The sequence below is a fragment of the Mus musculus genome, chromosome 6, assembly GCF_000001635.26.
Source record: "Mus musculus strain C57BL/6J chromosome 6, GRCm38.p6 C57BL/6J".
Classification (NCBI taxonomy): Eukaryota; Metazoa; Chordata; class Mammalia; order Rodentia; family Muridae; genus Mus; species Mus musculus.
Genome location: NC_000072.6, coordinates 71,871,384 through 71,898,315, shown reverse-complemented (window position 1 = coordinate 71,898,315; position 26,932 = coordinate 71,871,384). Strand labels below are relative to the sequence as shown.

The 26,932-nt window shown below is 41.0% G+C and overlaps 2 protein-coding genes and 1 non-coding gene across 29 annotated transcripts in view; 2 read left to right on the top strand and 1 right to left on the bottom strand.

Annotated features, from left to right (window-relative positions):
- Positions 1 to 17,678, top strand: part of Ptcd3 (pentatricopeptide repeat domain 3) — a 28,136-nt gene extending 10,458 nt beyond the window's left edge. For 2 of the 13 annotated variants that reach the window (XM_006506574.2, NM_027275.3), the window contains 16 exons: positions 1,148 to 1,203; positions 2,324 to 2,411; positions 3,435 to 3,495; positions 3,944 to 4,029; positions 4,790 to 4,934; positions 5,797 to 5,847; positions 8,630 to 8,722; positions 8,947 to 8,975; positions 9,653 to 9,759; positions 12,740 to 12,818; positions 12,917 to 13,007; positions 13,691 to 13,776; positions 14,724 to 14,872; positions 16,087 to 16,128; positions 16,652 to 16,810; positions 17,085 to 17,678. In XM_006506574.2, coding sequence (XP_006506637.1) covers positions 1,148 to 1,203; positions 2,324 to 2,411; positions 3,435 to 3,495; positions 3,944 to 4,029; positions 4,790 to 4,934; positions 5,797 to 5,847; positions 8,630 to 8,722; positions 8,947 to 8,975; positions 9,653 to 9,759; positions 12,740 to 12,818; positions 12,917 to 13,007; positions 13,691 to 13,776; positions 14,724 to 14,872; positions 16,087 to 16,128; positions 16,652 to 16,810; positions 17,085 to 17,163 — 1,401 coding nt within the window. In that variant the 3' untranslated portion in view covers positions 17,164 to 17,678. Of the gene's footprint in view, positions 1 to 1,147; positions 1,204 to 2,323; positions 2,437 to 2,604; positions 3,297 to 3,434; positions 3,496 to 3,943; positions 4,030 to 4,789; positions 4,935 to 5,796; positions 5,848 to 8,629; positions 8,723 to 8,946; positions 8,976 to 9,652; positions 9,760 to 12,739; positions 12,819 to 12,916; positions 13,008 to 13,690; positions 13,777 to 14,713; positions 14,873 to 16,086; positions 16,129 to 16,651; positions 16,811 to 17,084 lie in introns of those variants that run through there. The other 11 variants (NR_155285.1, XR_001785166.2, XR_001785167.2 and 8 more) reach the window with 11 other exon arrangements.
- Snord94 lies at positions 15,623 to 15,759 on the top strand. The gene has a single exon (XR_003956645.1). It is a non-coding gene; the product is annotated as a small nucleolar RNA SNORD94 (small nucleolar RNA).
- A 5,371-nt stretch (positions 17,679 to 23,049) lies between the features above and the next one.
- Positions 23,050 to 26,932, bottom strand: part of Immt (inner membrane protein, mitochondrial) — a 44,176-nt gene continuing 40,293 nt past the window's right edge. For 14 of the 15 annotated variants that reach the window (XM_017321823.2, XM_030255663.1, XM_017321828.2 and 11 more), the window contains 3 exons: positions 26,758 to 26,889; positions 25,393 to 25,522; positions 23,050 to 23,999 (listed from right to left, as the gene is read on the bottom strand). In XM_017321823.2, the coding sequence (XP_017177312.1) occupies positions 23,386 to 23,999; positions 25,393 to 25,522; positions 26,758 to 26,889 (876 nt within the window). In that variant the 3' untranslated portion in view covers positions 23,050 to 23,385. The remainder of the gene's footprint in view (positions 24,000 to 25,392; positions 25,523 to 26,757; positions 26,890 to 26,932) is intronic. The other variant, NM_001253689.1, reaches the window with a different exon arrangement.

Below are 26,932 nucleotides of genomic sequence, written 5' to 3'. Positions count from 1 at the left end.
TTTTTGTTTCTAAAATAATATTTTCTCAGTGGGTTAGGGTTCTGTGTCGTGTCATAGTACTAAAAGATTTTATACTGAGGTGGCCTTCTGTAAACATGATAGGGACACATGAACTTGTTTTCCAGTCACTTCTAATCAATGTGCACTATACAAAATAGTATGTTTTGTTACGACAGTTTCATACTTGTATGTAATGCATTTTTATCATACTCCCTCCACCTTTACCCCCTCCTTGCCCCAGTGGTCTTTTTCATATTCCCAATTTATCCCTTTGTACGTTGTCTTTATGACGTATATGTTTTAGGAGATTGTACAGATGAGAAAAAGCAAGCAACGTCTGATATTTTTAATCTATAATCTCTAGTTCCACTGGTTTTCTTAGAAATGACATAATTGTCAACTTTATAGCTCAGTAGAACTTCAGTGTGCTTATGTTCCACACATTTAGGGGGGAGATGAGCCTAGGCCCTCCATATAGTAGGCAAGGACCGAATTGTGAAACTGTGTCTTCTTCCCCCACTTTTGTGGTTGGTTTTTTGTTTTGGAATTTTTTTGTTGTTGTTGCTTGTTTTGTTTTATGAAACAAGGTTTCTCTGTGCCCTGGCTGTCCTGGCATTTACTCTGTAGACCAGGCTGACTTAAGACTCATGAGATTTGCCTGCCTCTGCCATCCAAGTGCTGGGATTAAAGGTGTACATCACCATGCCCAACCCTGTTCTTTTGTTTGGCTGGTTGGTTTGGTTTTTGAAACAAAGATGTTGCTTGGACTAGCCTTAAATTAAATTCCACATGCCTTGGCCTCCCAAGTAGCTGCCTTGTAGGCTCCTTATTAGGCCTAGCTACTCATAGCTGAGTGTGCTAGCACACCTTTAATCCCAGCAGAGAGGCAGAAAGCAGTTCTCTGAATTTGAGGCCAGCTTGATCAGATTTTAAATGAGTGATTATCTGGAGATAAAACAAAGGTAACAAATTTGACTTTCTCAGTGTGCACTAATTTTCACACTAAAGGAATTCACTGTAGGTGTGAACATTTGGGGGGCTTTCCTTTGCCTTTTGATGATCTGATATTTAAGTTTTTTAAATTTCCTTTTTTGTTTAAGTAGCTTGCAAGCAAGCATTGTCTTACCTTTTATTTCATCTGTTCTAGGAAGAAGCTGCAGAGGAAAATAATCAAACATCCAAGATGGAGTCTGGTCCTTGGAAGTATGTTAAACATGAAAATCTTGTGTTATAGGAATTTTACAGTACATGAAAAATATGCTACATTGTCCTCTAGAGTTGCGATCCCATAAAATGTTCTAAAATAGAAACTTTTTTGTTCATTTTACAGATTTATTCCATAATCTGTCTTTGTATATTATATTTTATACCTTTTGCCTTTTTTGTTTTGTTTCATGAGACAGAGACTCTGTAGTTTTGGTTTTCCTGGAGCTCACTATGTAGAAGAGGCTTGCAACAAACTCACAGAGATCCTTGTGTCTCCTGAGTGCTGGGATTAATAGTGTGTGCCACTATACCTGGTTTCTCAGTTGCTTCTTTAAGATTCCACTTATATAGCCCAGGCCAACCTCAAACATGGACCATTCCTGCCAGGGACTGGTATAAGAAGTGTGCTGCATCACTTGTGGCTTAGACTATTATGTTTTATAAGATTGTTACCTCCTGCCAGCATACAGAAATCCATTTAGGGTTTGGCCTGGTTGTACTTTGTGTTGTTTTTCATCTGTGTATAGTTTAATTAGTAATGCTACCTTGAGATGTAGATCCCTAATTCTTAAAGATTTGATTTGATTGGATATATAGAAAAGAAAGGCTACCATTAATTCTAGAAATTCTAGTTTAGAGAGATGGCTCAGTAGTTAAGAGAATTTCCTATTCTCACAGAGGTTCCAAGTTCTGTTCCCAGCATCTTGTATGTAATTCCAGCTCAGGGAGATGTGACCTCCATGGGCACTAGCACACACTCAAACAGATGCACACACATGGACTTTGTAGTAAGATCTTAGCTAGTATCATGGGGTCTTCAGCATACAGATACATTTATACAAGGTAGGTACCATTTTCTTACCCTCTAGTAGAGAGGCAAAACTGCTCATGCTAGAATATGTCAAGACTCAGGATCAAGGTTACCTTGTGGAATTTTATTTTGGATGGGGCAGATTTCTTGTCATTCCTGATCATGGCCCTGACATCTATGACAGCTTAGGATCTTTAACCAATTTTGAGGTGATATGTACATTGCCCAAAACATTTCCAGAAAGTGGTGGCACTCAGCACTAGTTTTCTCTGTGCCTCCAGTTGATCTTTCCTCTGCTGTTTCTAGAGCACAAAACAATGCTGAGAGGATCTTCGCTTTAATGCCAGAGAAGAATGCACGCTCCTACTGCACGATGATCCGAGGGATGGTGAAGGTACCTTTCTTTGTTTATTTGTATCTTGAAGTTTATTTGTATCATTGAGTTTGTTCTGTTCCACCCCTATGCTAAAAGGGCTAGAAAATGCCTGGGATCACGAATATATGCAGAATGTGATATTTTGGGGGTCAGTTTTAAGCAAGATACCTATTTGCTTCATACATTTTTCAATAAGCATAACATGAAAAAATTATATTTTTTGAGACAGGGTCTCTGTGTAACCTTAACTGGATGGATGAGCATACAAGGCTTAAACTCCTGAAAATGTCCCAGCCTCATTACAGGTATTCCACAATACCTGGAAAAAAAAATTCTTTTTCCCTTTTCAGACACATCTCTGAAATTGTCTGTCCTGCCCTCAGACTCAACAAGACTTCCCAGAATAATTGGGATCCTGGGCATACACTACAATACTTAGTGGTCATTTTACGTAATATCTTTGTCAGCCTGTGTTGTCTACAACCTGTTAAATGAGATCCTGATTTTGTCTTTGTGTCAGTCCTCAAAAATTTTTGAATTTAGTAGCATTTCAGACTTTTGAATAGGGATGAACAGTAAACTTCATTAAGTTTTGTGAGTTTTTAAATTTCATGCATGTATTCATGCATCTGTCTGTGTTTAGGTTTATTATGTGAGTGAGCGGGTGTTGGGTTTTTTGGAGTTCCTATGGGAATGAGAACGCCAGTGCTTTTGGTTGAGCACCAGGCTGTCTTAGGGACTGAGCCGAGCTCCCACACTGAGACTGACATGTTAGAGCAGAGCTTGTAGGGAGCTTTCCGGTGTGTGTGGAAGGTGTCCAGGTGTACTGTCTTCCCCAGTTCTACCCATTAGATGTGAGTGACTTGTTTCTGCCTCATTCTCAGTTGTGACAACTGAAACTGTCTCTAGGCATTGCCAGTGCCTCCTGGAAGAAACCCGCTTCACTGGGATGCCAGCTTCCCAAGAGTAGGCGTCTTCTGTGTTGTGTGCTCACCTTCCCAGTTGGGGAGACTTTGATGATGTTCGCTTTTTCCTCTCCAGCACCGAGCTTATGCACAGGCACTGAACGTGTACACAGAGTTATTAAATAACAGACTTAGTGGTGAGTTTAAGGCCCTCACACCTCTGTCTTCCTCTAACGCAGTGGTTCTCCACCTTCCTGATGGCTGCAACCCTTTAATAACATTCCTCATGTTGTGCTGACCTCCAATCCATAAAAGTATTTTCATTGCTACTTCATATCTGCAATTTTGCTACTGTTTTGGATTGTAATGTAATACCTGATATGTGAACCCAGAGGTCATGGCCCACACAGATGGGGAACTGCTGCTCTTACTAAGATTCAGTGAGGTCTTTGGATTTTGCTCTAGTTGTTTTGGGGCTTGGGAGGGTGTTTTTGTTTGTCTTGTGCTCATAATTAAAACGGGAGTGGAGAACTAGTTCTAAGGCCTTACTGAGGTTAGCTAAGACACCAAGACTGACCATTATCTCATTTTCAGCTTTTATGAGGTGAATTTTCAGCCTCACGTTTTGTTACTTTTCCCTTACAGCTGATGTATATACCTTTAATGCATTGATTGAAGCAAAAACATTCATACTCAATGAGAAATTTGAGGAAAAATGGAATGATATACTGGTAAGCAAGCAGCTTCTTTACCTTCAGCTACCTTACTAGTAAAGGTTAACTTAGCATTTCTGTGGAGCAGCTCCTCAGAGCCTATCTACCAGGAGGGAAGAAAGCACTGATCATCAGTCACCATATACAGCAAGAATTCAGGAAGAGCTGCAACAGTTCACTGTAATTGTTCTTGTTGTAGGTTACAAAGGTATCATATGCATTAAAATTCTGGCCAGAGATGACAAAGGGAAAACACGAGAAAGGATTTTGGGCAGAAGTTAAAAGTAGAACGTTTTAGTCCCATAGTTCTTAGGTTATTTTATTTTGTTTGTTTTATCTCAGTTAGGTGGAAGATTGCAGATAGACACCATGACTTCTTGCATGGATGATAGGATGGAGAGAAAGAGGCTCCTTGGCCCCCTGACAGTGTTAGGCTTTCCTAGAGGGTGGGAATGCTGCCCGTGCAAGGCAGTGCTTAGTCACGGTTTGGGGGTTTTCTGATTTTCTTTAAGAAAAGACCTCACTGTGCAGCCCTTACTTGCCTGGAACTTGCTATATGAGCCACACTTGCTTTGAACTCACAGAGATCTTTTGTTTCTGACTCTTAGGTGCTGGATTAAAGGTGTGGACTGGGCTGTTTACTTATTAAAGCATATAGTTTTTAATTGGGAGTATGGTTGTTAATTTGTTTTACATGTAGCCACAGAATAAACTTTTCTCAACAGTTTTGGCAAATTACCTTAGATTAAAAAATGTTTCCTGTTTTGGATTCACCCAGGATCTACTGAAACATATGGTTGCACAGAAAGTGAAACCAAATCTGCAGACTTTTAATACAATATTGAAAGGTCTCCGGAAGTGTTACTCACTTGGAAGGATACCAGCCTTACAGATACTACGTGAAATGAAACATATTGGAATAGGTAAGGAATCCACACTGAAGATGAAGTGAATAGGTGGCCGCTGGGCTCAGCCACAAAAGCAGGAAGTGTCTTCATCCTTAACGTCAAATCATTCTGTTAGGGTTTTCTTACTGCATCTGTAACTTCAGGTGCTGTTGGCCCTTTGTATCTGTTGGATCTATCTTAGAATTCAACCCCAGATAAGAATGGCAGGAAAAAATAATTGTAAACAGTTTTTGGTCATTCAATCCTAAATAATACAAGAAGTATTTGCCTAGATTTTATGGCATATCAGATATTACTGGTGGTCTAGAAATGTTTTGAAGTACACATTAGGGTATGTGTGGGTTATATGCAAATATGTCACCATATCAGCATATAGTAGCCAGGCATCAGTGGGATTCTTGGTCTATATCCCCATGGATACCAAGTGGACACTGTCTGCAGCAATGGGCTTGCCTTATACTTGGTGTTCTCTACAGGAAATACAAGGTTACTTTAACATTTGAGAGACATTTTTTCTGTAGCTCTCTTGATTTTGATGGAAACTGATTGCTTTGTTAGCCAGCTTTAAATTCCATGACATTTTTCTAGCATGATTAGATGCTCTAACCCAAATTATGTGCTAACATGCTGTAGATACTTCAGTAATTACTTGGAGATTAGGTGGGCATTAATTGACTTCATGGTGCTTTGCTCTTCTCACTGATTGTATGAATATGACAAAGTATTGCTGTCTTTACGGTGATCTCATCTGCTTATGAGATGAGCTAAAACTATCTTCAGAGGAATAGAAATAGTAACATTGTGTTTCAGCTTTATTTTGGTTAGCTGTGTTTTTACTGGTTTTTTTTTCCCCCCTTCATCTACCTGGTAATTTGAGAACCCTCACTTGCAACATACCATCATATTATTCACCTCTTTTATCCAAGAGGTATGTATAACCTTACATTATCTTGATTTGTATATAAATTGACCATCTCTGTTGAGTTGTTAGAATTGTTAAAGTATCTGCTCTATATATGAATTAAGAACAGAGAATTCACTGGGCGTAGTGGTGAGTACCTTTATTTAATCAGAACACTCAGGATGGGGAGGCAGGTGGATCTCTGAGTTCAAGGGCAGCCTGGTCTACCTACAGAGGGAGTTCCAGGACAGCCAGGGCTACATAAACCATGTTTTCTGGAAGAAAAAAGAAATAAAAGAGTTCAGAGGTGGGAAAAAACAGTGACTGCTCTTCCATAAGACCCAGGTTCAATTCCCAGCACCCATGTGATGGCTTAAAATCATCTATAACTCCAGTTGCAGTGGATCCTAAGCTGCTTCTGGCCTCCAGGACATGCATAAGCAGACAAATACCCATGCACGTGAAATAAAAATAAATAATAATTTAAAAATAGAATTCAACCCTACATGGTTGCCTTCCTATAATCCTGCACCAGCACTTAGGAGGGAGAAGCAGAATCAAGGTTGGAGACATGGTGTGACTAGTGGTACCCTTGATTGCAATATAAAATACAAACTTGGAGAGGGCTATCAAGTGTACTATATCATTCTTGCACTACAAAAAAGAATAGGCAAGGTGGGTTGTAATTAAGGGTTTCTTTTGGTCTTTAGAACTGTGCTACTCAGTATAATCGCTTAGTAGCCATAAGTAATTACGTAGTTTATATTATTTTTAAAATCTTGACATTAAGTCTTACCATTCATTCTCTTTCCTTTGTGGGTTCTAAGAATCAAACTCCATCATCAGGCTTGGCAGCAGTTGCCCTTGTGTGACACCGAGCCATCTAGTGCCCCACAATGTGCCCTTTCTTAATCTGCCATCTACACTCTTTGCCAGTTATCTTCCTCAGTGATTCCTCTTCTCCTCTCACATCTCATATATGAACATATGCACCTCTGTAATCTAGATGTTATTTGAAAGAGAAATGTAATATTTGTGTGAATGTAACATAACTGTACTTAATATGATTATTTCCAATTCTGTTTTCCTACAAATGGGACTTAACTGTTGCCCTTAAAAAGACCTCTATCATGTATTTCAGACCTGCTGGCACCTGTCTATAATCACAGAATTTGATAAGTCAGAGCAAGCATGTTAGATGTTTTCCAGGCCAGCAAATGCTATATGAGTCTCAGAAAAGGGGATAGAGGGGATCTAGGAAGATAGGACAGCCTTTAAAATGCTTGTTACACAATCAAAAAACTATAGACTTTGATCTCCAGAACACAGGTACACACTTACAGTCCTAGCAGAAACAGGTAGGTCCTTCACCTTGGGGCAATCCAACTTAGCCCTTTTTTCCTTGACTTGCTCTTGTCATTGCATTTATTTTATCAAAGCACCAAGACAGATCCTGTTTCAAAAAGGCTTGATAGTTCAATGGGCTAAGTGTTTGCTTTGTAAACCTTGAGAACTTAAATTGAATTCCAGAACCAATGTAAAGCCAGACTAGGTAGTGGGCATCTAATCCCGTGTTCCACGGTGAGATGGGAGGACGGGACTAGGGAATCCCAGAAGCAGCTTGGGTAACCTCTGGTCCATGATAAGTCCTTGCCTGTGGCACTGTCTTGAAGTGTTGTCCCTTTGATGGTTTCTCTCTAGCAATTTTAGAGTGCTAGGTTAGGTCTTACATTATATTCTGAGACTCATTTTTGAATGAGTTTTTTTTTTAACACATTTTTTTCTATATATAAAAATAGAATTTTGAGGGCCAAAGAGATTGATTTAAGTCAGTGGTTCTTAACTTTCCTATTGCTGCAACCCTATAAGTTCTTCATGTTGTAGTGACCCCAGCCATAACATTACTTTTGTTGCTCCTTCATAACTGTAATTTTGGTATTGTTCTGAATTGTTATGTAAATATCTGATATGTATCCCCTGTGAAAGAGTTGTGTGACATGGGGTTTTGACCCAATGGGTTGAGAACTACTGGTTTAAATGGTTATGAGAACCTGCTGATCTAGAGGACACGTGTTCTGCTCCACAAGCTTACCCACCAGGCTCTGGGGATCTGGCATACTCGTCTGGACTTTGGGAACACCTATTCACATTCACGTTTATCAGTGGATCTCAACCGGAGAGTCGTATGCCACATATCCTGCATATCAGATACTTACATTTCCATTCATAACAGTAGCAAAATTACAGTTGAAGTAGCAAGGAAGTAATTGCCCTATTAGTATTCAGTTGTCTTTTTTAAAACACAGTTATTTGGCTGTGTAGCATAGTGTCTTGAACTTGCTATGTAGTTCAGGTGAATCTCTGATTCCTATCTTCCTACCTTAATGTTGGGATTAATGAGTATGTATAGCTCATGTGACTTCTAAGAACCACCCCATCCATTAAATTTGCAGTTGGATTTGGTCTTGGCTTCCTTATCTGACTTGACTTTAAAAGAACACAGGTACTCCTAAATAATTTAGTTAGGTGTTACTTTTGGATCTCTGGGTGTTGGCATTTGTCCCATTCCAAAGAAATTTGAGCTTAACCCAAGGATGGATGGATGGATGGATGGATGGATGGATGGATGGATGGATGGATGGATGGATGGATGGATGGATGGGCTTTGGATCTGCCCAGCTTTCTGCCAGGTCTTAGGCTAAAGATGGAGGCAACAGATTGGAGGTGTTTGTAACTTTAGGCTGTGAAGTTGGTAGTGCTTATAGTAGTGGACTCTTGATAAAAACCCATTTGCCTTGCTTTTTTGTAGATTTAAGCGCTATAAAAATGCCATCCCTCATCATCTATGATATCATGAATGAATTAGAGGGAAGAACATTTTCTCCACAGGACCTTGATGATGGTAGGTACAGAAATTGCTTGTGCTTTCCCCCAGCTCATGATGGTTGGTTTGCCTGAATTCTGTTAGAGGCCTTATGTTTTGAGCAGTGTTTATTTAACTGAGTAACAATATTTAGATTGAACATTCTGAAAGAGCCAAGGGTATCTATAATATATTAATGTTATTGATAAGAAAATAATGCTACATCTACACCAACCAAACTTTTTGTGAACTTTGGTTTCCAGGTAGATTTTTTCAGTTGGCCATGAGTGTGGTGAGTACCACTTTATTACTTTGTTATCCCTGCTCTAAGGCTTCCTCTCTGTTCCTTGTTCTGCCTGTAACTGGGGGCTTCTGTGTGTCTCCTCTGTTCCTGTTTTTGCTTCTACTCCTTTTTTCTCTACAATCTGTATCCTATCTCTATTACAGTGTTGCCTTTTTTTATGCCTGTTTTAAGTTTTCAGAATATTTTTTTCCCATTAGCGTTGTAAAGTGATGGAAATAGATTATTATGTTTGTTTTCATTTTATCATCACAGGAAAACTTTGATGTTTTCAGGATGAGTAGAGAATATCCTGTTGATTGTGTGGCAGCCTAGTTGGTGTCTGTCCTCTGGGCTTTTCCTCTGAGATGGCCACGCAGATGCAGCCTCTTTGGTGTATTTTGCAGGATAGGTGATCAGTGGTATTTCAGTGCTGGTACTTGAAGCTGTTTCATGGTGATTTTGATAGTACAGTGCTAATATAAATTTGTCTTAAATTTCATGAACCTAGGGTTTATTTTACCCAATTCCTTCTCAGCTTTTTTTTTTTTTTTTTTTTTTTTTTTTTGCTATCAATAAATTGAATCTAGTGCTAAGTATTTATACAAAGCAATAACTTTTTCTTTTTTTACCCTGTTGTGCCATTGGCTTATAAGACTGTCTGAGTAATACTGTTTGCAAATTTTCAGTGTTCATCTCTCAGAGATTTAGAGCTTGCTTACCAAGTACACAGACTTTTAAACACGGGGGACAACCGGAAACTGGTCGGACATGATCCTCTACGTAAGGTATATTAGTAAGTATGTTACTTAATATTTTAAAAGATTTATTTTATTATATGTGTGCTTGTCTGTGTGTGTGTATGTACACACCTATGCAAGCATTCGAAAACCAGAAGGGTACCAGGAATTCTTCGTCAGTCTCTACCTGTCCCTCTAAGGCAGGATCTATTCCTGGAGCTGGGGCTTGTGACTCAGCTAGTCTGGAAGCCCAGCAAGCCCATCTCTGCCCTGCTTTGGAATTGCCTATAAATACTTGGTAGGAACGCCTGGTTTGTTAAATGCTTGCTGGGATCCAAACCAAACTCTAGCCCTCATGATTTTGGACCAAGGATTCTTAACTCTTGAGCCATCTTTCTAACCCCCTCCTTTCAGTTTAATTGCTAGATTCAGCAGTGGGAGGATCTTAAAGACTGTATATCTTAGCTCTAGTTTTAGGTGATGGGCCCATTATTTGTACTTGTAATTGAACACTTGATAAAAGCAGTGGGGCTGAGGAAATGGCTCCAAGTGGGAGCATACATTTTTAGGTTTGGGTTCCCAGGCCCCACTGGTGGTATGTGTTCTGTAAACCCACGATGAAGCAGGAAGTAGATATAGGCAAATCTGTTGAAGACCAGCTCCAACAATGTTCAGCAATCCGAGGAGGGGGGTGTGGGGGCTGGTGATAATGTAAAGCATGCACATGCTCACACATTTAGTGGTTAAAGCAAGCTCCATCAACTTCACACATAAATATATACATGTACACACATACATGGTGGGTGAAGCAAGCTCCAACAACTTTATACATACATACATTGGGTAGATGGAGCAAGGCTTAATGGCGGATGACATGCAGAGGGACCTACAGTGGGCAAGTGAGCTTCCTAGAGATAGCCCACCATCTTACACAGCTGCAATGGCTGTACCTCAGCCTTCATCTACAGATTACTTCTTGCTGCTGCCATGCCTTCTCATGCTTGTCATTGCTATATTCCTCATACATCTAGCAAGGTGTGACTGCCTCTTGAGAGACAGCCCACTCTGTCAGGCAACTTTCCTGCAGATCAATATGAAAATGAAATTTCCAAAAATAATATTGTTTAAATGAACTAATAATTTTACAGACTTCCTGATTTGATTTAAATAGTCTTAGGAAGTTTAGGGTAATTGATAGAAAGTTTAAGGAGATGGATTAAGTTGTTTTGCCAGAAGGTGTAATAAAGTTAGAACTATGAGTGGAATGTGTGCCCTCCTTTGTAAAATACTGGGGGCTACATCTGTTAGAAAACAAATACAGTGAGTTTTCTTGCATTACAAACATATAATTGTACTTGGAAAAGAAAAATAGGCTTGGGACAAGGTCATTATCAAAGAAAACATTGTAGGTTGGGTCTGAGTTCTAGGATCTTGTGATCTAGGGATGTGGCCATAGGTTTCAGTGTGCACTATGAAAAAACAGGGTTATGGATAAAGAGTAAGTAATTCTGTTATGAATATAAGGATAAATAATGATGATTAGTTAGTTTATCTGAACAAAAGATAGGTTATCTCTCTTGCTAAGTATAAATTGTTATCAGCATAGGAAAGAACTTACTACAAACTGGATTGCTTAAATTTTAGTAACAAAAGAATTATTGCTTTGGGGTTTATGGTGAACTTGTGGAAAGAAAGAAAAATGGGGAATATTAGTTAAGTATGAATTTCAAAAGAATAATATATACTCCTATTGTAATTTCCTTTTGTGTAGTGATTTTAATTGTTTGTTTGTTTTTCAAGACAGGGTTTCTCTTGTGTAGCTCTGGCTGTCCTGGAACTCGCTCTGTAGACCAAGCTGGCTTGGAACCTGCCTCTGCCTCCCAAGTGCTGGGATAAAAGGCGTGCGCCACCACTGCCCGGCTTTAATTCTGTTTTGAGGAATGTTTTTGTGGTGATTGTTTTTTAGAGATAATGTTAACTTGTGACTCTGAGGTTTTTCCTTACAGAACTTTAGTCTTAGGTGGTATAAAAAGACTAAGAAAAAAAAAGTTATTGGAGTCAGCTCATTGGAGTTGTCTATCCAAATATGTATATGTGTGTGTGTATATGTGTACATTTATGAAGTTTGATCAAGCTTACTTGTTGAAGCTTACTCCAGCCACACATAGATATGTGTGTATACCTATGTATGTATGTATGTAAAGAGGTTGGCGCCTGACTCCATCTACCCAGTGTGTGAATGTGTATTAATATATGCGTGTAATATTTATGTATGTGTAAAGAAAGTTGCTGGCGCTTGTTTCGTCCAGCAGGTGTGTAAGCATGTGCTTGCCTTGCATTGTCGCCAACCCCCAGCCCCGCCTTGGACCTCTGAACACATTGTTGGAGGTGAACACAACAGTGGAGCTTCAGGTTCAGTGAGGTTTTGGAGAGGCAGTTGAAGACGACATCTGAAACACAACTCCCACTCCTACGAGCATCTATAGGCAGGCACACCTGTGTACATATACGCAGACAAATTGAAAAGTAGCAGTAATATTAAGACTAGACTCTTATATGTACATAGAGATTTTATTGTGTTACACTTCATGCCTTTATGTGTGAGGGTTGTTTTTGTGTGTCCAGGTCCTTGTTTCCCCACTGAGTACTTTGAATACAAATGTTATTTGAGGTGACTGAGAATAAGTAGTAAGCAGGGAGCCCAAAGTGTCCAGCTGAGGATCCAAGATCTCAGCTGGGAAATGTAGTAGTTACCACTCATTTGGTCAATCATTGACCGTTCTGACTTGAAATTACATATTTTTTTATTTTGTGTGCACATGTACAGCATTGGGGGTGGGGGGTGCCAAAGGACAACTTTGTGGAGTGAGTCCTCTCCTGCCTTTATTACAAGTACCTTTACCCATCTCACTGACCTAAAGTTGTAAACTTTAAAAATGTATGATTTAATACAGTAATAATTCTACTGGAATTTCACTAATCATATCTTATTGTTACACACAGACTTTAATCTAAACACACTTTTTCTCTCCACAGTTCGAAGTTTTTCAGTTTGATTTGTTCACTGGAACAAATTGATGTCACCTTGAAGTGGTATAAGGACCTAATACCTTCAGTAAGGGACTTCATACTCATCTTTGTCTTTGTAGATGAATTTGTGAGAATGCCTTTTCTGATGGATGTTATAAAATCATGTTTGTATTTCTCCACCAGGTGTTCCTTCCCCACTACCAAATATTCATAGGTCTTCTTCAAGCATTGGATGTGGCCAATAGACTAGAATTGGTTCCTCAGATTTGGAAAGGTTGGTGGCAGTTTTGTGCAGTGACTGATGATTAACATGTACATTTTAAGACTGAAAGCCTCCATTCTTTTTTTTTTAAAAGATTTATTTATTATTTATATGTAAGTACACTATAGCTGTCTTGAGGCACACCAGTAGAGGATGTCAGATGTCATTATAGATGGTTGTAAGCCACCATGTGGTTGCTGGGATTTCAACTCAGGACCTTCATAAAAACAGTCAGTGTTCTTAACCGCCGAGCCACCTCTCCAGCCTCCAAAAGCCTCCATTCTTAACAGAGGTTAACACTTTTGTTAAGGTCAAACTTGAAGGCCATTGCTCAAGTTATAGTGGTTAAGTTAAGTACAGGAAAATAAGATCTTTCTGATATCAGTGCCAGAGAAATTAGTACCAAAGTCCAGCTCTGTGTCTTACCCAAATCTCTTACACAGGCTGTGTTATACATTGACTACAAACATTTCTGATTGGCATTTGGCAACAGGTCTCACTGAATAGCTCTGATTATCCTGGTACTCATTTTGTAGACCAGCCTCAGCCTCCCAGAGTAGTGGAATTAAGGTTTTCTTTAATTCTAATAAATAATTCTAATTTTAATCCTACTGGAGGATAAAAGTCAGTAATGGATAAAAGCTCACCAGGTGTTTTGCATTTGGGATATCACTGTCCTTTTCTCTTGCTTTAAGATAGTAAAGAATACAGTCATACTTTCCGAGATGCCCTAAGAGAAGAAGTATTGATGCTCATGGCCAGGGATAAACATCCACCAGAGGTAAGGCTGGCTTGAAGCTCAAGCCATCATTATTAGAGGAGTACTGACCTGTGTATCTTCTTAAGGTCCTTGTGGGATGTTCCACTGACAAATGTAGGTTTAGGTTAAACACCTATTACCATTAGCAGAATACCACTCTTAGTGTTAACCTCATTCCTGTAGTCCAAGGTGGGTACCAGGAAGAGTTGTGACAGTGAATGCCAGGTTATTTAATAATTATTTCATGACCTAGAGAGAGGACTCCTAGGAAAGGCACTTGCTCTTCTTCTAGAGGATCGGGAGTCAGTTCCCAGTACTTACATCAGGCACTCACAAACATCTGCACTCAAAATGCATTTACTTTACCACACACACATAATTAAAAATAAGAGAGATATGAGCTGGAGAGGAGGCTCTGATTAAGGGCAACTTGTTCTTCTTCCAAAGTACCCTGGTTAGATTCCCAGCACCATGTCTGTGCCTCCACTTCCAGGGAAACTGGCCTCTGCAGGCATCAGGCACACATATGCACATGCAGGCAAAATGGCTATACATACAAAATAAGATTTTCTTTTTTATTTATTAGAATTATTATTATTAACACCACCACCACCTGGAAAGATGTGTCAGTAGATAAAAGTGCTTTCTGCCAAGTCTGATGACCTAAGTTTTTTTTCCTGGGTCCTACCTCGAGGAGAGAAGCAATTCCCACAAGCTGTCCTCTGACCTCTACACATGGGCTCTGGCATACTTGTGTGCACATGTATATACGCAGCCGATCGATAAATTGAAACCTTTTAAAGGAAATTCATCGTAGCTTTCATACATGTAGTTAAATTGCACTATCCCAAGACAGGTGAAGGCCTCTTTGTTGCTGTGTTACTTGTGTGGTATGCATGTGATAGTTCTTGATTTTAAATTCTTGTCAGAACAACTAAACACTTCTGCTGACTCTTAGAGCCTCTCAGCTTCAGGTTGCATTTGCTGACTGTGCTGCTGATATCAAATCCACATACGAAGACCAGAGTGCCCGGCAGCCTGCTTTTGATTGGCCAGCCAACCCTTTACAGTATATAGCTGTCCTTTTTTTAAGAGGTGGCAGAAGCCAGGAAGCCTGGTGAGTACATGTTCCTAAGTGTACATGTTAACAGTAATGCTTAGAGCTGAAACATTTACTTGGGTTGATAGGTGAATATTCTCTACAAACCTGAATATACATGAGGTTTTAGTGGACACTTGCAAATACCAGTTAAACAAGAAACTTGCTAAGGCCAGTATGTGTGATGTACTTGAAAAGAGGATACTCAGGTGAGCTGAGAGTTCTCTTTATTCCATACCTTTTGGCTTTCTGCATCTTATTGGGCAAAAAACTCAGCCTCATTCTTCTGCCCCCGTGGTTCTGAGTGATGAGAGAAGCACACCTTTGGAAATGCTCTGGTGATTCAGCATACGTGCTCCTCGTCCCCATCCCTGACCTACGTGTGGTCTGAGGACCTTAGACTTCTGGCAACTGGTATTTCCAGAAACAAGACTATCTTTGGTTTGTGCCTCTATTCTGCTTCGGTGTGTTTTTCCAGTGCTTCACTAATATACTAAATCTAGTCTTTCTAAGTGGAGACCTTAGGCTTATTCGTTTTTCCAAAATTAGAGACACCAAGATTATCTCTCCCTGCCTATGAATGTATTGGATATTCATGGCCAGTCCAAATATGCCTGCCAATTCTCCAGAATAGATGTTTGAAACATGTCTTTGGCTTGTTAGCTCACTTAAATGGGACCTGTTAGCACCTTTTTTGTCACAAAACAAACAAACAAAAAAACCAACAAGGCGTTTTTCATGGTCAGGCAGGTTGAACACACTATGAAGCAGGCTGTGATGATTGGCGCAGGGGTACGGACCTCAGCTGAGTCATGGGAGCTGAATGTATGTGTTTTGCCTCTGTCCTGCATGTGGCAGGCTGTTGGCATTCACATACATGAGACTGTTGCCTTAATCTGAGCCTGTTCTTCATAATGGAGATTTAGAGCAGACTGAGTCAGGCTTTAAGAGGAGATTAGGCTAAGCCCAGGCTACTAGCTCTTCTAACCTGCAGTGTAGGGTAGATTCCCTCCGTGGGGGATATAACTAGCACTTCTAAATCGGCTGCATCTCAGATTTACCTGTTGAATTTGTGCACCCAGATTGGGAGCTAGTGGAGCCCACAGGAATTGAAAAAGTTTGAATAGTTGACTTGTAGGTCACGTAGCTTCTGAACCCGAGAAAAGGATAGCTTGCTTTGTCTAGCTGCCACTTGTTTTCTGTCAGCAGTCATCTGTTCTCTTCTTCCACAGGAAAATGTTGGAACTCTTCAAAAAGCACAAGAAGATTCCCAGGTAAGTTGAGGGCCTCAGCTGGTACAGGCTTGAGTTAGTCACATGGGCTTTGACTCTTGGGTGCGTGGTTGGAATTTCTTCACATGCCTAAACCCTCCAGTTAGGCAGGCAAGCAGTTTCTCTCCTGCCATTCAGGGCATTGTAAGCCATCCTTTTCTCTATTCAGTGATCATTTTGAGAAGGGGGTGGGGTGGGGGGGTGGAATATAGAATGTTATCCTCTATCTTTTGTCCAAAGTTAATGAGAATTTGATTAATATATTCTGAATCTCGTCTATAAATATTTGACTAAAAGTTATTAAGTTTGGTACACTGGAGAAATGGCTCACCTTGCTGCTTTTCCTAAGGTTTAGTTCTCAGCACCCACATGGAGGCTCACAACCGTTTCTAACTCCAATTCCAGGGGGTCAGCACTGGCCTCTGTGGACATATGGTACACCTACGTACATGAAGACTCTTGGATATATAAGTCTGCAGTAGAAAAGTGCATTGGGTACAGTTCAGTTTTGCCTTCTTTTATACAGAAATGAATTGCTGGAGGAATTCATGGACACAGCGAAAGCATCCGGTAGCACTGCTCTGGCCATTGAGGTTGTAAAGCTGGCAAGTGCCTTCAGCTTGCCTATTGGGGAGAGCCTTGCCCAAAGAGTAGTGATGGATTTCACAGTTGACCCAGAACAAAAGTAAGTCTATCTCCTCTTCTGGTGCTTATAGCATTCTCTCCTGCTTCCCTTACAAAGCCAGGGTTTGGTGGGTGATGTAATGCCTGTTTGCTCTGTTACAGGCTTCATCATAAACATTTGGTTTTTGGAATTTTTTCTTTGTTCTCATAATAGTTCAGTGCAGTTTGGGGGATCCTTTTTCTGCTTTGAAAACTGCTATGACTGTGTATAATCAAAGATGCCAAACACCCTGACCCTGTGAGCTGAAGTGTGGTATCATTTCTCTTCCTTACAGAGAAGCCCTGGGTAACCTCACTGAACTGAACAGTAGCGATGGAGAAAGCAGCAGTGACAGTGACAGTGACGACAAATGAGAGAGAGAGGTGGCTCACAATAGCTGCTGGAATGTTAGAAGTGGTAAAAATAAACAGATACAGGGCTGGGATCCAATATAAGCTCTGTATTGTATTGTACTGGCCTAAACCTAAGACCCTGGGGTTCATCTGCAGTACCGCTAAGATGCACATCTGGCCAGTTTTTTGCCAAGACAGCAACAAGCATTGTGAAGTCTGACTTTTGGAGAAGAACAAATTCCACATAAACACACTGTTTGCAGGCCTCATTCCTACTACGCCCATCATGTTAGAACCCACAGGCCCTTGCTGCCTACCTGCTCTGTGATGTGTGGTCCTTTGGCCTAGAGACAAGGATTCAAACTGGTTTTCATGGAGATGGGTTATTACTGTTGAGTTGATCGTATCCCGTTTTGAGAGTACTTAAAAAGATGGATGCTCTTAGAACTAATTAAATCAGAAGCAAGCTACTGGTTTAGGCTGCCCAGATGGTAAAGTCATTAAATAAAGCAATTGTGTTATTTTTAAAAATCTAATTCTTTGTAAGCGTGTACATATTCACATGGATGCCAGAGAACAATGGTTATTTCTTCAGACAGGCCTTGAGACTGCAGGTTCAGTTAGACTGGTTGGCCAGCTCTGGGAATCCACCTAAGTTTCATACATACACAGTTTGTCATCTTCTAACTAGAATACTCAAAAATTTTAGGGACGATTTGTACAGCTCTTGGAATAGAATACCCAAGAATGTTTAGGGGATAGGAGTGGTACAGCTCTTGCCTAAGATGATGAGGTCATCCATTTCCACCCCACTGCCACAAAACATTTTGGTCTGTGTGGGCACTTTATAAGTAAGTATTCAAAGAGATCTGGAGGGCTAGTAATGACAAAAGGATATGAAATGTCGTAACAGTATGTTGCCACTGAGCAACTTGGTGTGCTTCTTGTAAATGATACTAATGGAAAGGAGTTACAAATTTGCGGTTTGCAGGGTTCACCAGCCCATGCACTCACTCCTCCCAGGTTTTGCACTGAGAAGCAGCTTCATCTGCCCTGCCTGCATCCATGGTTACAGATACGTGCGGTATTTTTATCTATTCTCATGCTAGGGCCCAGTCTTCATCTTCAAAAACTTTGACACTCTTGTCCTACTCACCTACAAAACAGGATCTTAAGGCATTGGAGTGATGTGGGGTTGAGGGGTAGATGGAATGCCAGTTGACTAATTACCCACAAAGCAATTTTGGTAAGGAACAGAGGGCAAATTAGGATAAACTGGCTGCCAGAAAGGCTATCACCTCTGCCCATTGGCATCTGTACCTGTGGGTGGCAGTGCCTTTGTGGCATTTCTGCAATGCCTCTTCTCACCCAGGACTTAACATTGGTTTGAAGCCAGATGAAGAAAACCCTTGGGTGTGAATATGTAAAGGACTTTCTAATCCACTTGATATGTGTAACTTTAACATCTTAACAAACCATTACTGAGCATGAACTCAACTGAGAATGATTAGGGTTTACCTATATAATATCAGCTGTTTGTGTTTGTCTTATCATAGTCTTTCATCTCCATTATTAAGCTATACATTTTCTGTGCCAAAGTTAACCACCACTCTTAATTTTTACTGTCTCAGCTATGCCTTGAGTTTTATCTTTGTCTCAATTCTGTGCTTAGTTTTTGCTGCTTCATTGGTTTCCATTCCTTGTTCATCAGATTGCACAAATTCTTACAGAACTCTTAATGTTGGCCATTTCATAGTGTATGAATCTCTTTAAGTGATCTGTTTGCTGTAGATCTACATACAACCCACCACACTACTCTAGCACCACATTCCTAAGTGATACTTAATTAAATGGGTTTTTGCTACTCTGGGACCCCTTATTTTCACTTGTCTATTTTTAGACTTATTTAGACATTTCCACTGAACCCAGTGCTGGCTGGGAAGGGCAAGCAAGCCACCTCAGCATCCTGAATGCCAAGATGACAGCTGTGTGACACCATACCCGGCTTTGGTATTGTGCTTGTATGGGAAGATTTTCTTGAAATTTGAAACAGGGTTTCTCTGTGTAGACCAGGCTGACCTTGAATTTACAGAGATCTGCCTATCCTTGCCTCCCAAATGTTGGGATTCAAGGCGTGTGCCACCATCTGGCTCAATTCATGATTTGGGATAAATTTTGGTATTACAGTTCACATCCAATAGAGTTAGAATCAAAGGTTAGATTTTTCTTTAGACATTCTCAATATGTCTACCCTTGAACTCAGATCCACCTGCTTCTGCCTCCTTCAATCCTGGGATTAAAGGCACAAACTACTACACTTAGCTCAGAACTGAGGTTTGAGAAGCCTTGGAAAGTGAGCGGATATGTTGCTTCAAAGAGTTATCAGCAGTGACATGCAAGCAACTATATTAAAAAGCAGCAGCCTTTATAAGACTGGGGGCTCTAGTGATGGAACTAATTGATACAACACACCTAGTATGCATGAGATCATGTTTAATTCCCCGGCAGTGCAAAGCACATTGGGACAGGCTCTAGCTGGCCAACCTGTAACAAGACCAGAGAAACCATGGGAGAAAGGACTGCAAACCACAGAAGCCACAAGAGGGCACTTGATCCATTGGAGCTGCAGTTGTAGGTAAGCTGGGAACCTGTAGTAGCCAGAGCAGCAAGCACTCAGAACTGCTAAGTCATCTCTCTAGTCCCTTAGTATGGACTACATGCCACCTACGCTACCAAGACCCCACTGGTCTAAAAATCTTGTGTGGAGCCAGGTGACAGTGGTGCATACTTTTAATTCCAGCAGAGGTAGGAGCAGGCATATCTCTGAGTTCAAGGCCAACCTAGGCTACAGTTTTCCATGACTGACTGAGACACAAAGGAACCCTGTCTCAAACAAAAAAAAATTTTTTTTCTTTTAACCATAGTTGCTATAAAACCCCTATACTCAGCATGAGGTCAAGAGGAAATATATTCAAGATTGTTCTATCTGTGGTTTTGTGGTCTTGTATAACTTCCCTTTCCTTTTTGTTATTTGTTTTGGAAAGTGTTTTTCTTCAAACCCCAGGGATTGAAACCTCTTTAGGGGTTTAGAGTACCAGAATCTCTTAATAAAGCAGATTAAGATCCAAACCTGGGCTGGTGAGATGGCTCAGTGGGTAAGAGCACCTGACTGCTCTTCCGAAGGTCCAGAGTTCAAATCCCAGCAACCACATGGTGGCTCACAACCATCTGTAACAAGATCTGACGCCCTCTTCTGGAGTGTCTGAAGACAGCTACAGTGTACTTACATATAATAAATAAATAAATCTTTAAAAAAAAAAAAAAAAAGATCCAAACCTATTGCCTAAAACTGATCACAGATTGCTCTGTGTACCAAGATAGTGAAAGCAGCATTACTGCTAGAAACATTGATCAGGATAATGGAGATATCGCTCGCTCTGTGTGCTGACTTTATAGAATGGTTGTCTTTAAAGGTAGTTTTACCAGAGAAAAGGGTATATTGTCATGTGAAGGACATGGTTAAAACCTGCCAGACTCAGTAAAACATATTAAAGAGTACTACACACCTGACCCTGACCTGGACTTTTCCAAGGATTCAGAAAGAGTAAAGGTTATTTACTTCTAAGGAGCTCAACCTTGTATCAATGGGATGCACTCTCATAGTTATGTCCCCTCTACTAGATATTACTTTGTAACCATCCAGAACTGTTTAAACTTCACCTTCTCCCTGCCTCCTATATGCCTCAAACTGCAAGAAGCCTGGACCACTGAACCACATGAAGATAGGCTTCCTACCAGTCAAGCCTTTTTATTTGCCTTTTATATTAATGGAGATGACCTGTTCTTCTGTACTGAGTTCAAGCGAGTTACTTTGAAACTGGTAGGATTACTCATTTGGGATTTGAAGACTGCTTTTATCCAGAACCTGTTGAGAGAACAAAGGATGTAAGTTAACTCAGTGTACTGTGTTAAAAGATTTCTAAAGATTCTACTGCAGGTTAATTACTGATTTGGGAACTCAAAAAAAATCGTTGAAGCAGAGTTCCAGGGCTACAGAGAGAACCCCTTCTTGAAAAAAAAAAAATCATTGAGGCAAAAGCCTGCATTCTGTTTAGGAGCATGGCATAGCTCATTGGTTTTCATCTGCTGGCTTTTCCCCTCCCCTGCCCCCCTGGGGGGAAAATAAGGTCTAGTCCAAAGGATTTCTGATTTTCCTATTGCCAGCTCCATAGCTAGGGTCAGTCATCCCCACTACACCCAGTTTGAATGCTCCCCCAGCAATCAGGATGAGGTGTGAGGTGAGTGAACCAAGGTGAGGCCCACAATGGCCCAGCTCAGCTTCCTGTCCATCAATTCCAAGTGGCATTAGCATGCTTTTATTTGCAGTTTAAAGGAGATGCTTTCATGAAGCCGATTATGTCCATCCTGACAGCGGGGCACTTTAAACTCTACAGTGTGAGCCTTGCAGCTTCCATTTCCTTGAAATGGAGTAAGAACTCAAAACTCCTTTTTCACTTTAGCAATTACTGAGAACATCTGAACAAGCCATGAGCAAGACAAAGACAGGGCTAAGCAGGAGTTTCCTTCTTTTTCAATATAATAAAGGTACTCTGTGAAAGCCAGAGGCTAGGAAGACAGCTCAGGCTGTGCAGTGCAGCATCAGAACCTGGACCACATCCCTGGAACCCACTCAATAGCATGTGCTTGCAACACTGGCCATCCAACCTAGTCTACTTGAGTTTCAGACCAGTAAAGACTCCCAAAAACCAACTGGAGGACATGCACACACATACAGAAAAAAAAAATTCTCAAGTCTACATTACTTTGATTCAGAACTAAAACGATCCATTGTTTTGGTGAGCTTGAAGAATTACATCGTTTATGTCCTCCCCCACCCCGGTAGGGGTTGTTGACACAGTATCTGTGTAGCCCAGTCTGGCCTGACTTGATTGTAAGTAAGCATGAACCACAATGGCCCAGCTCGGCAAACACGTTTTAAGTATTAGAAATTAATGTACTTCTGAGATTTTATCCTATCCTTAGAGATGGAGTAGTTATTAGGTAGTACTCCATTGCCTTCGAGTAAAATCTTTATAGCCTCACGCCAGGTAGCCCACTGCCTCTATCCTCAGAAACAGGGCAATCCACATGCAGGTGCTCCAAATGGAGATAGAGTGTGAACAATAGCCCAGGGTGAACAGTGTATAGCAAACCAAAGGACAAGGTCAGAACTGTGCAACGAGATGGGCAACATACCCATATTGAGAGGCTGCGGCTATGCAATTATAGAAATACAATGCAGAAAACTGCTTTCGTGCTTTCTGGTTATGTTGCTCAACTGCAAAGTCCTCAACAACAACAACAAATGTAAAAACTGGCAAGATGTTGTAGTGATGGTAGTCTTCAGAGTGTAAGAATTTGTTACTATGTCTGCATTATGGCAACTATGACAAACTGGGATTCACAGGCAGTCTGGCTGAAACCGGAAAAAACATTTTCAATCCCTTTCTTCAGATTCCAGGCTCATGAGCTTCAGGTACTGGGAAGCAGCACCACAGCAGGAATGAGAGTGGTGGCTCGAGAACTGAGGTAGAGATGCATGTGTGCTGGACCCCAGCACAACAAACAACTTTTCCTGTGGGAGGCAGACTGTTTCCTGTGCCTCTCAATCGCTGAGTGCTAGATTCCCAACTATAAACACACTGGCATTTATTTGGCTTCTGCATCACTCCTGATTGTGACTGTCAGGAGGGGACCCATTCACCCAAAGCAGCAGGTCCTGGACTTCATTCAGGTTACCCAGCTCACAGACCCAAACTGTGGCCACAAGTTCCTACCACTGATGCTGCTTCTCAAGGAAGCTTCCTGCTCACACAACAAACTGGAAATGGCAGCTTTGAAAAGGGATAGAGTACTCAGTTTTCATTGTGTTGCTTTATTCAGTTTGCTCCAAGGGCAGAATCAATAGTAGGGATCACAAACATTATTTTGAGTGGCTCACAAGCCTGATCAGTAAAACCTAAAAAACAGGAAGTGTTACACAAGTTGCAAATAAAGCCTCCTGGAGTTCATTGGCATGATAGCAGTGTAAGGACGGTAAATGCAACAGGTGTTAACATCTCACACAGGACTTGGAACCTGCTCACTTCTGGACAATTCTGGGACCCTTGTTGCAAACCCTGCAGATACCAATGCTGATTTTCTTTGATATGAAATATGACATTACACAACTCTTCCTAGGCCTTACTCTTGCTGCACTTGAGTGGTTCCTATTCCTACGGCGCTGGCGTATGCAGTCAGGATCTCCACTATCTGCTTAGTTTCTAGGGTCATTCGGGCCTCCTTCAGCCAGTCCTGTGCCACTCTTCTGGACTCCCCTTTGAGCTGATTGACAAACTTTGCTGCCAGCTCCAGGTCACCATGCTCAATACAATAGGAGGCATATGAGAGCAATTTAAATGTATTTATATCTTCAGGGTAGAGCTCCGCCGGGGGCTTCAGTTGCTTAGGCGGGAACAGGAGTAGGGACTGTAAGTAGGAAAGGAAGTATTGGTACAGGCTATTTCTGGTTTCGTCAATCATCGCTACCCTTCGGGCTAGTTTTTGAACAGCATAGAAACGGGCTCTTAGGGTCTCTTCACTGTATACCCCCCGGGTCAGGGACTCTGGAGGAATGGCTGCAGTTAAAGCCTGGGTAAATTCATTATCAGAACAGTTGACTCTGATGGCCTCAACTGCACTCCCCAATGGGATGGTAGGCATTTCTGCAGATGAGGTCTTCATGCTGTACTTTAATGCCTCCACTGAAAGCCAGAGCTGGTGGGCTTTTCTGGCTTCTTCTTCAGCAACTGCATGACCTACAATAAAAAATAAATTAATTAATTAAATAAATAATAATAATAAAATGATATAAAGCAAAGAAAGATACTTTCTATCTTCCTCGAACACATACACCAGATGCACCTTCAATACACTGCATCCAACAGGTCTTGTTAACTTGGCCAGAGTCAGTCTTTTCACAAATTAACAAGAGATGACACTGTTTGATGAGGACCTGATTCTACTAACACTAAAAACTGGGAGACTGCAAGTCCACACCACAGCCAAGTACCCTTCCCTTCCTGTGAAATCCAGAGTATGCAAACGCCATTCACATTTGCCAGTTTTCTATCTTGTTTGGCAAAAGGGTCTCACTATGTAATGTAGCCCTGGCTATGTAGACCAGGCTCTGCCTATCTCTGCCTCCTGAGCTAGGATTAAAGGCATCTGGCACTACACATGGCACTGTCTAATTCAGGCAATTTTTTATATTTAGTGTTTGGAGGTGGGGCACTCAAATGATATGGTTGTTCTTCACAGTCCTGGCTCACTCTGTAGATCAGGTTGATCTCAAATTCAAAAGAGATCTGCCTGCTTCTGCCTCCTGAGTTCTGGGATTGAAGGCATGCAATACCACTGCCCAGCTGTGGGCCAAGAATTTTAAGGCCATCAGAAATGTGTCAAGGAAAAAAACCAAACCACAAAGATTTCAAATAAAACTCAATGAACTAGGAGTTAGAGAGAGGACTCAGAGATTAAGAGCACTGGTTGCTCCTCCAAAGGATCCAGGTTCAGTCCCTAGTACCCACATGGTGGCTCACAACTGTCTGTGACTCTAATCTCAGGGGATCCAACACCCTCTTCTGGCCTCCTTGGGCTGACATGTGGTGTACTTATATACATGCAGGCAACATACTCATATTATGTAAAAGGTAAAATTATTTGAAAGCATTTTAACAAAAAAAATGTAATGAACTAAAATAGACTTTGATGTTCAATAAGTATTGTGCTTACTTTTATTGTCATAAGACAATATAAAAAAAAACAAAAACAAAAAAGAAACCCCTTATTTTATTAATGTGCTTGTTGTGAAATGTGTGGTCACTTTTCAATGTGGCATACACAGGTCTCACCGTAACTCCCATCACAACAGTACACTACACCTCCAGATAACCTTTCAATACATGAGAGAAAATGCCTTGAAAACGGTGATCTTATGTCATTTATAAGTTATTACAATTTAATTTTTTGGATCCTCTTTTTTCCATTTTCTTCTCAAAACTCTATACTTAAACTTGTCCAGTCTGGGACCAACTCTTCAAGAATGGAGTATCATCATAAAGTGGAGTGGCTCTATGCCCCCATTATTAACAAGAAAGTATCCTGAGAAACTGTACAGGGTCAGACCATAGCGTATGAAAGGGAGCTCACTCTGAACAGCCTGCTCAATCCCTCTCAACCTGGCATAGGCAGTATTTATGTCCAGAGTAAAGCTGTCCATTTGTTCTTGACTGCGACGACGAAACTCTAATTCTTGCTCAGACAGTTTCTCAGACAGGCCCTGAAATAAAACAGACAGTGTACAGAAATCTAATGTTACCACCATGCTTGCCACCTAACTACATGCTAGTCTTCCAGAAACTACTAACTTTGAAGTAAAAAAGGAACCTTTAATATCTCAAATTATAACCAGGTGTGGTGACACGCCTTTAATTCTAGCACTCAGGAGGCAGAGGCAAGAGAGTTCCAAGCCAGTCTGGTCTACAGCAAGTTCCAGGCCAGCCAGGACTACACAGGAAGAACCAATCTAAAACAAATAAAAACTTCAGAAGAGCTGCTTGTAAGGGGCTGGAGAGATGGCTCTGTGGTGAAGAACACTTGTTCTTGCAGAGGACCCAGACCCAGGTTCAATTCCCAGCAGTCTTGATGCAGCTTAAAATCATCCTAACTCCCGCTCCAGGGGATCCAATGCCCTTTTCTGCCCTCCTCCAGCACCAAGCACTAATGTAATTCACTGCCATACATGGAAGCAAAATACTCATATACGTAAAATAAATGTTAAACCAAAACAGCTGCAATGTTGTATATAAGGTTTCAAACTTTTATCAACTCATATTGGTTTTTCAAGTCAGAGCTTCACTGTATAGGCCTGGCTGTCTTGGAACTTACGCTATAGACTGGGATGACCGTAAACTCAGAGATCCATCTGTCTCTGCCTCTCAAATACTGAAATTAAAGGCGTGTATCACCATGCCTGGCTCTGACTCATGTTCCATAAGTTTCTGAATTTTCTGATACAACATAGAAAAGCTTTTAATTAAGCATTTAGACTGCAATCTTTAAAAAGAAATTTGGGGTGGCTAAAGGTGGCTCAGTAGGTAAGAGCATTTCCTAGAGCACTCACAAAGTGACTCCAGTTCTAGGGGATCTGCCTCTTCTAGCCTCTGTAGGCACTAGGTAAGCACAGAGTATACACCCATATATGCAGTAAGCATTTATATAGAGAAAATAAAAAATCTTTTAAAAATGAGACATTTTTGTATTGCAACCCACACATATTTTCAGATCTACATACCTGACCATGAACACAGCATGGCTGATGTAAAACGAACTGGTTCTGTAATTTATAACTAACAAAAAGCCTATTTCACCCAAGCTAGGTACCACTTTATTCTTATCTTCAGAGTGCACAGGAAGGAGAAAGGCTAAGGAAGGATGTGGTGCAGCTGTACAGGACAGGCAACATGTGTGAGGCCCCGGGGAGGAAGGAGCGGAAGCCCGAGCACAGGTCCTCACCTGTTCAAATTCATACTTCAGTTCCTGTTCCTGCACCTTGAGGACATCTCGTAAATGATCAGTGTGGGCAGCTGCCTGCCGTCGAAGTTGGGTCCGCATTTCATTCTCCATGGCATCTCTGACTTCTTCTACCTGTGAAACCAAGCGCAGCAATGGGCAGCTCTCAAACGTCCAT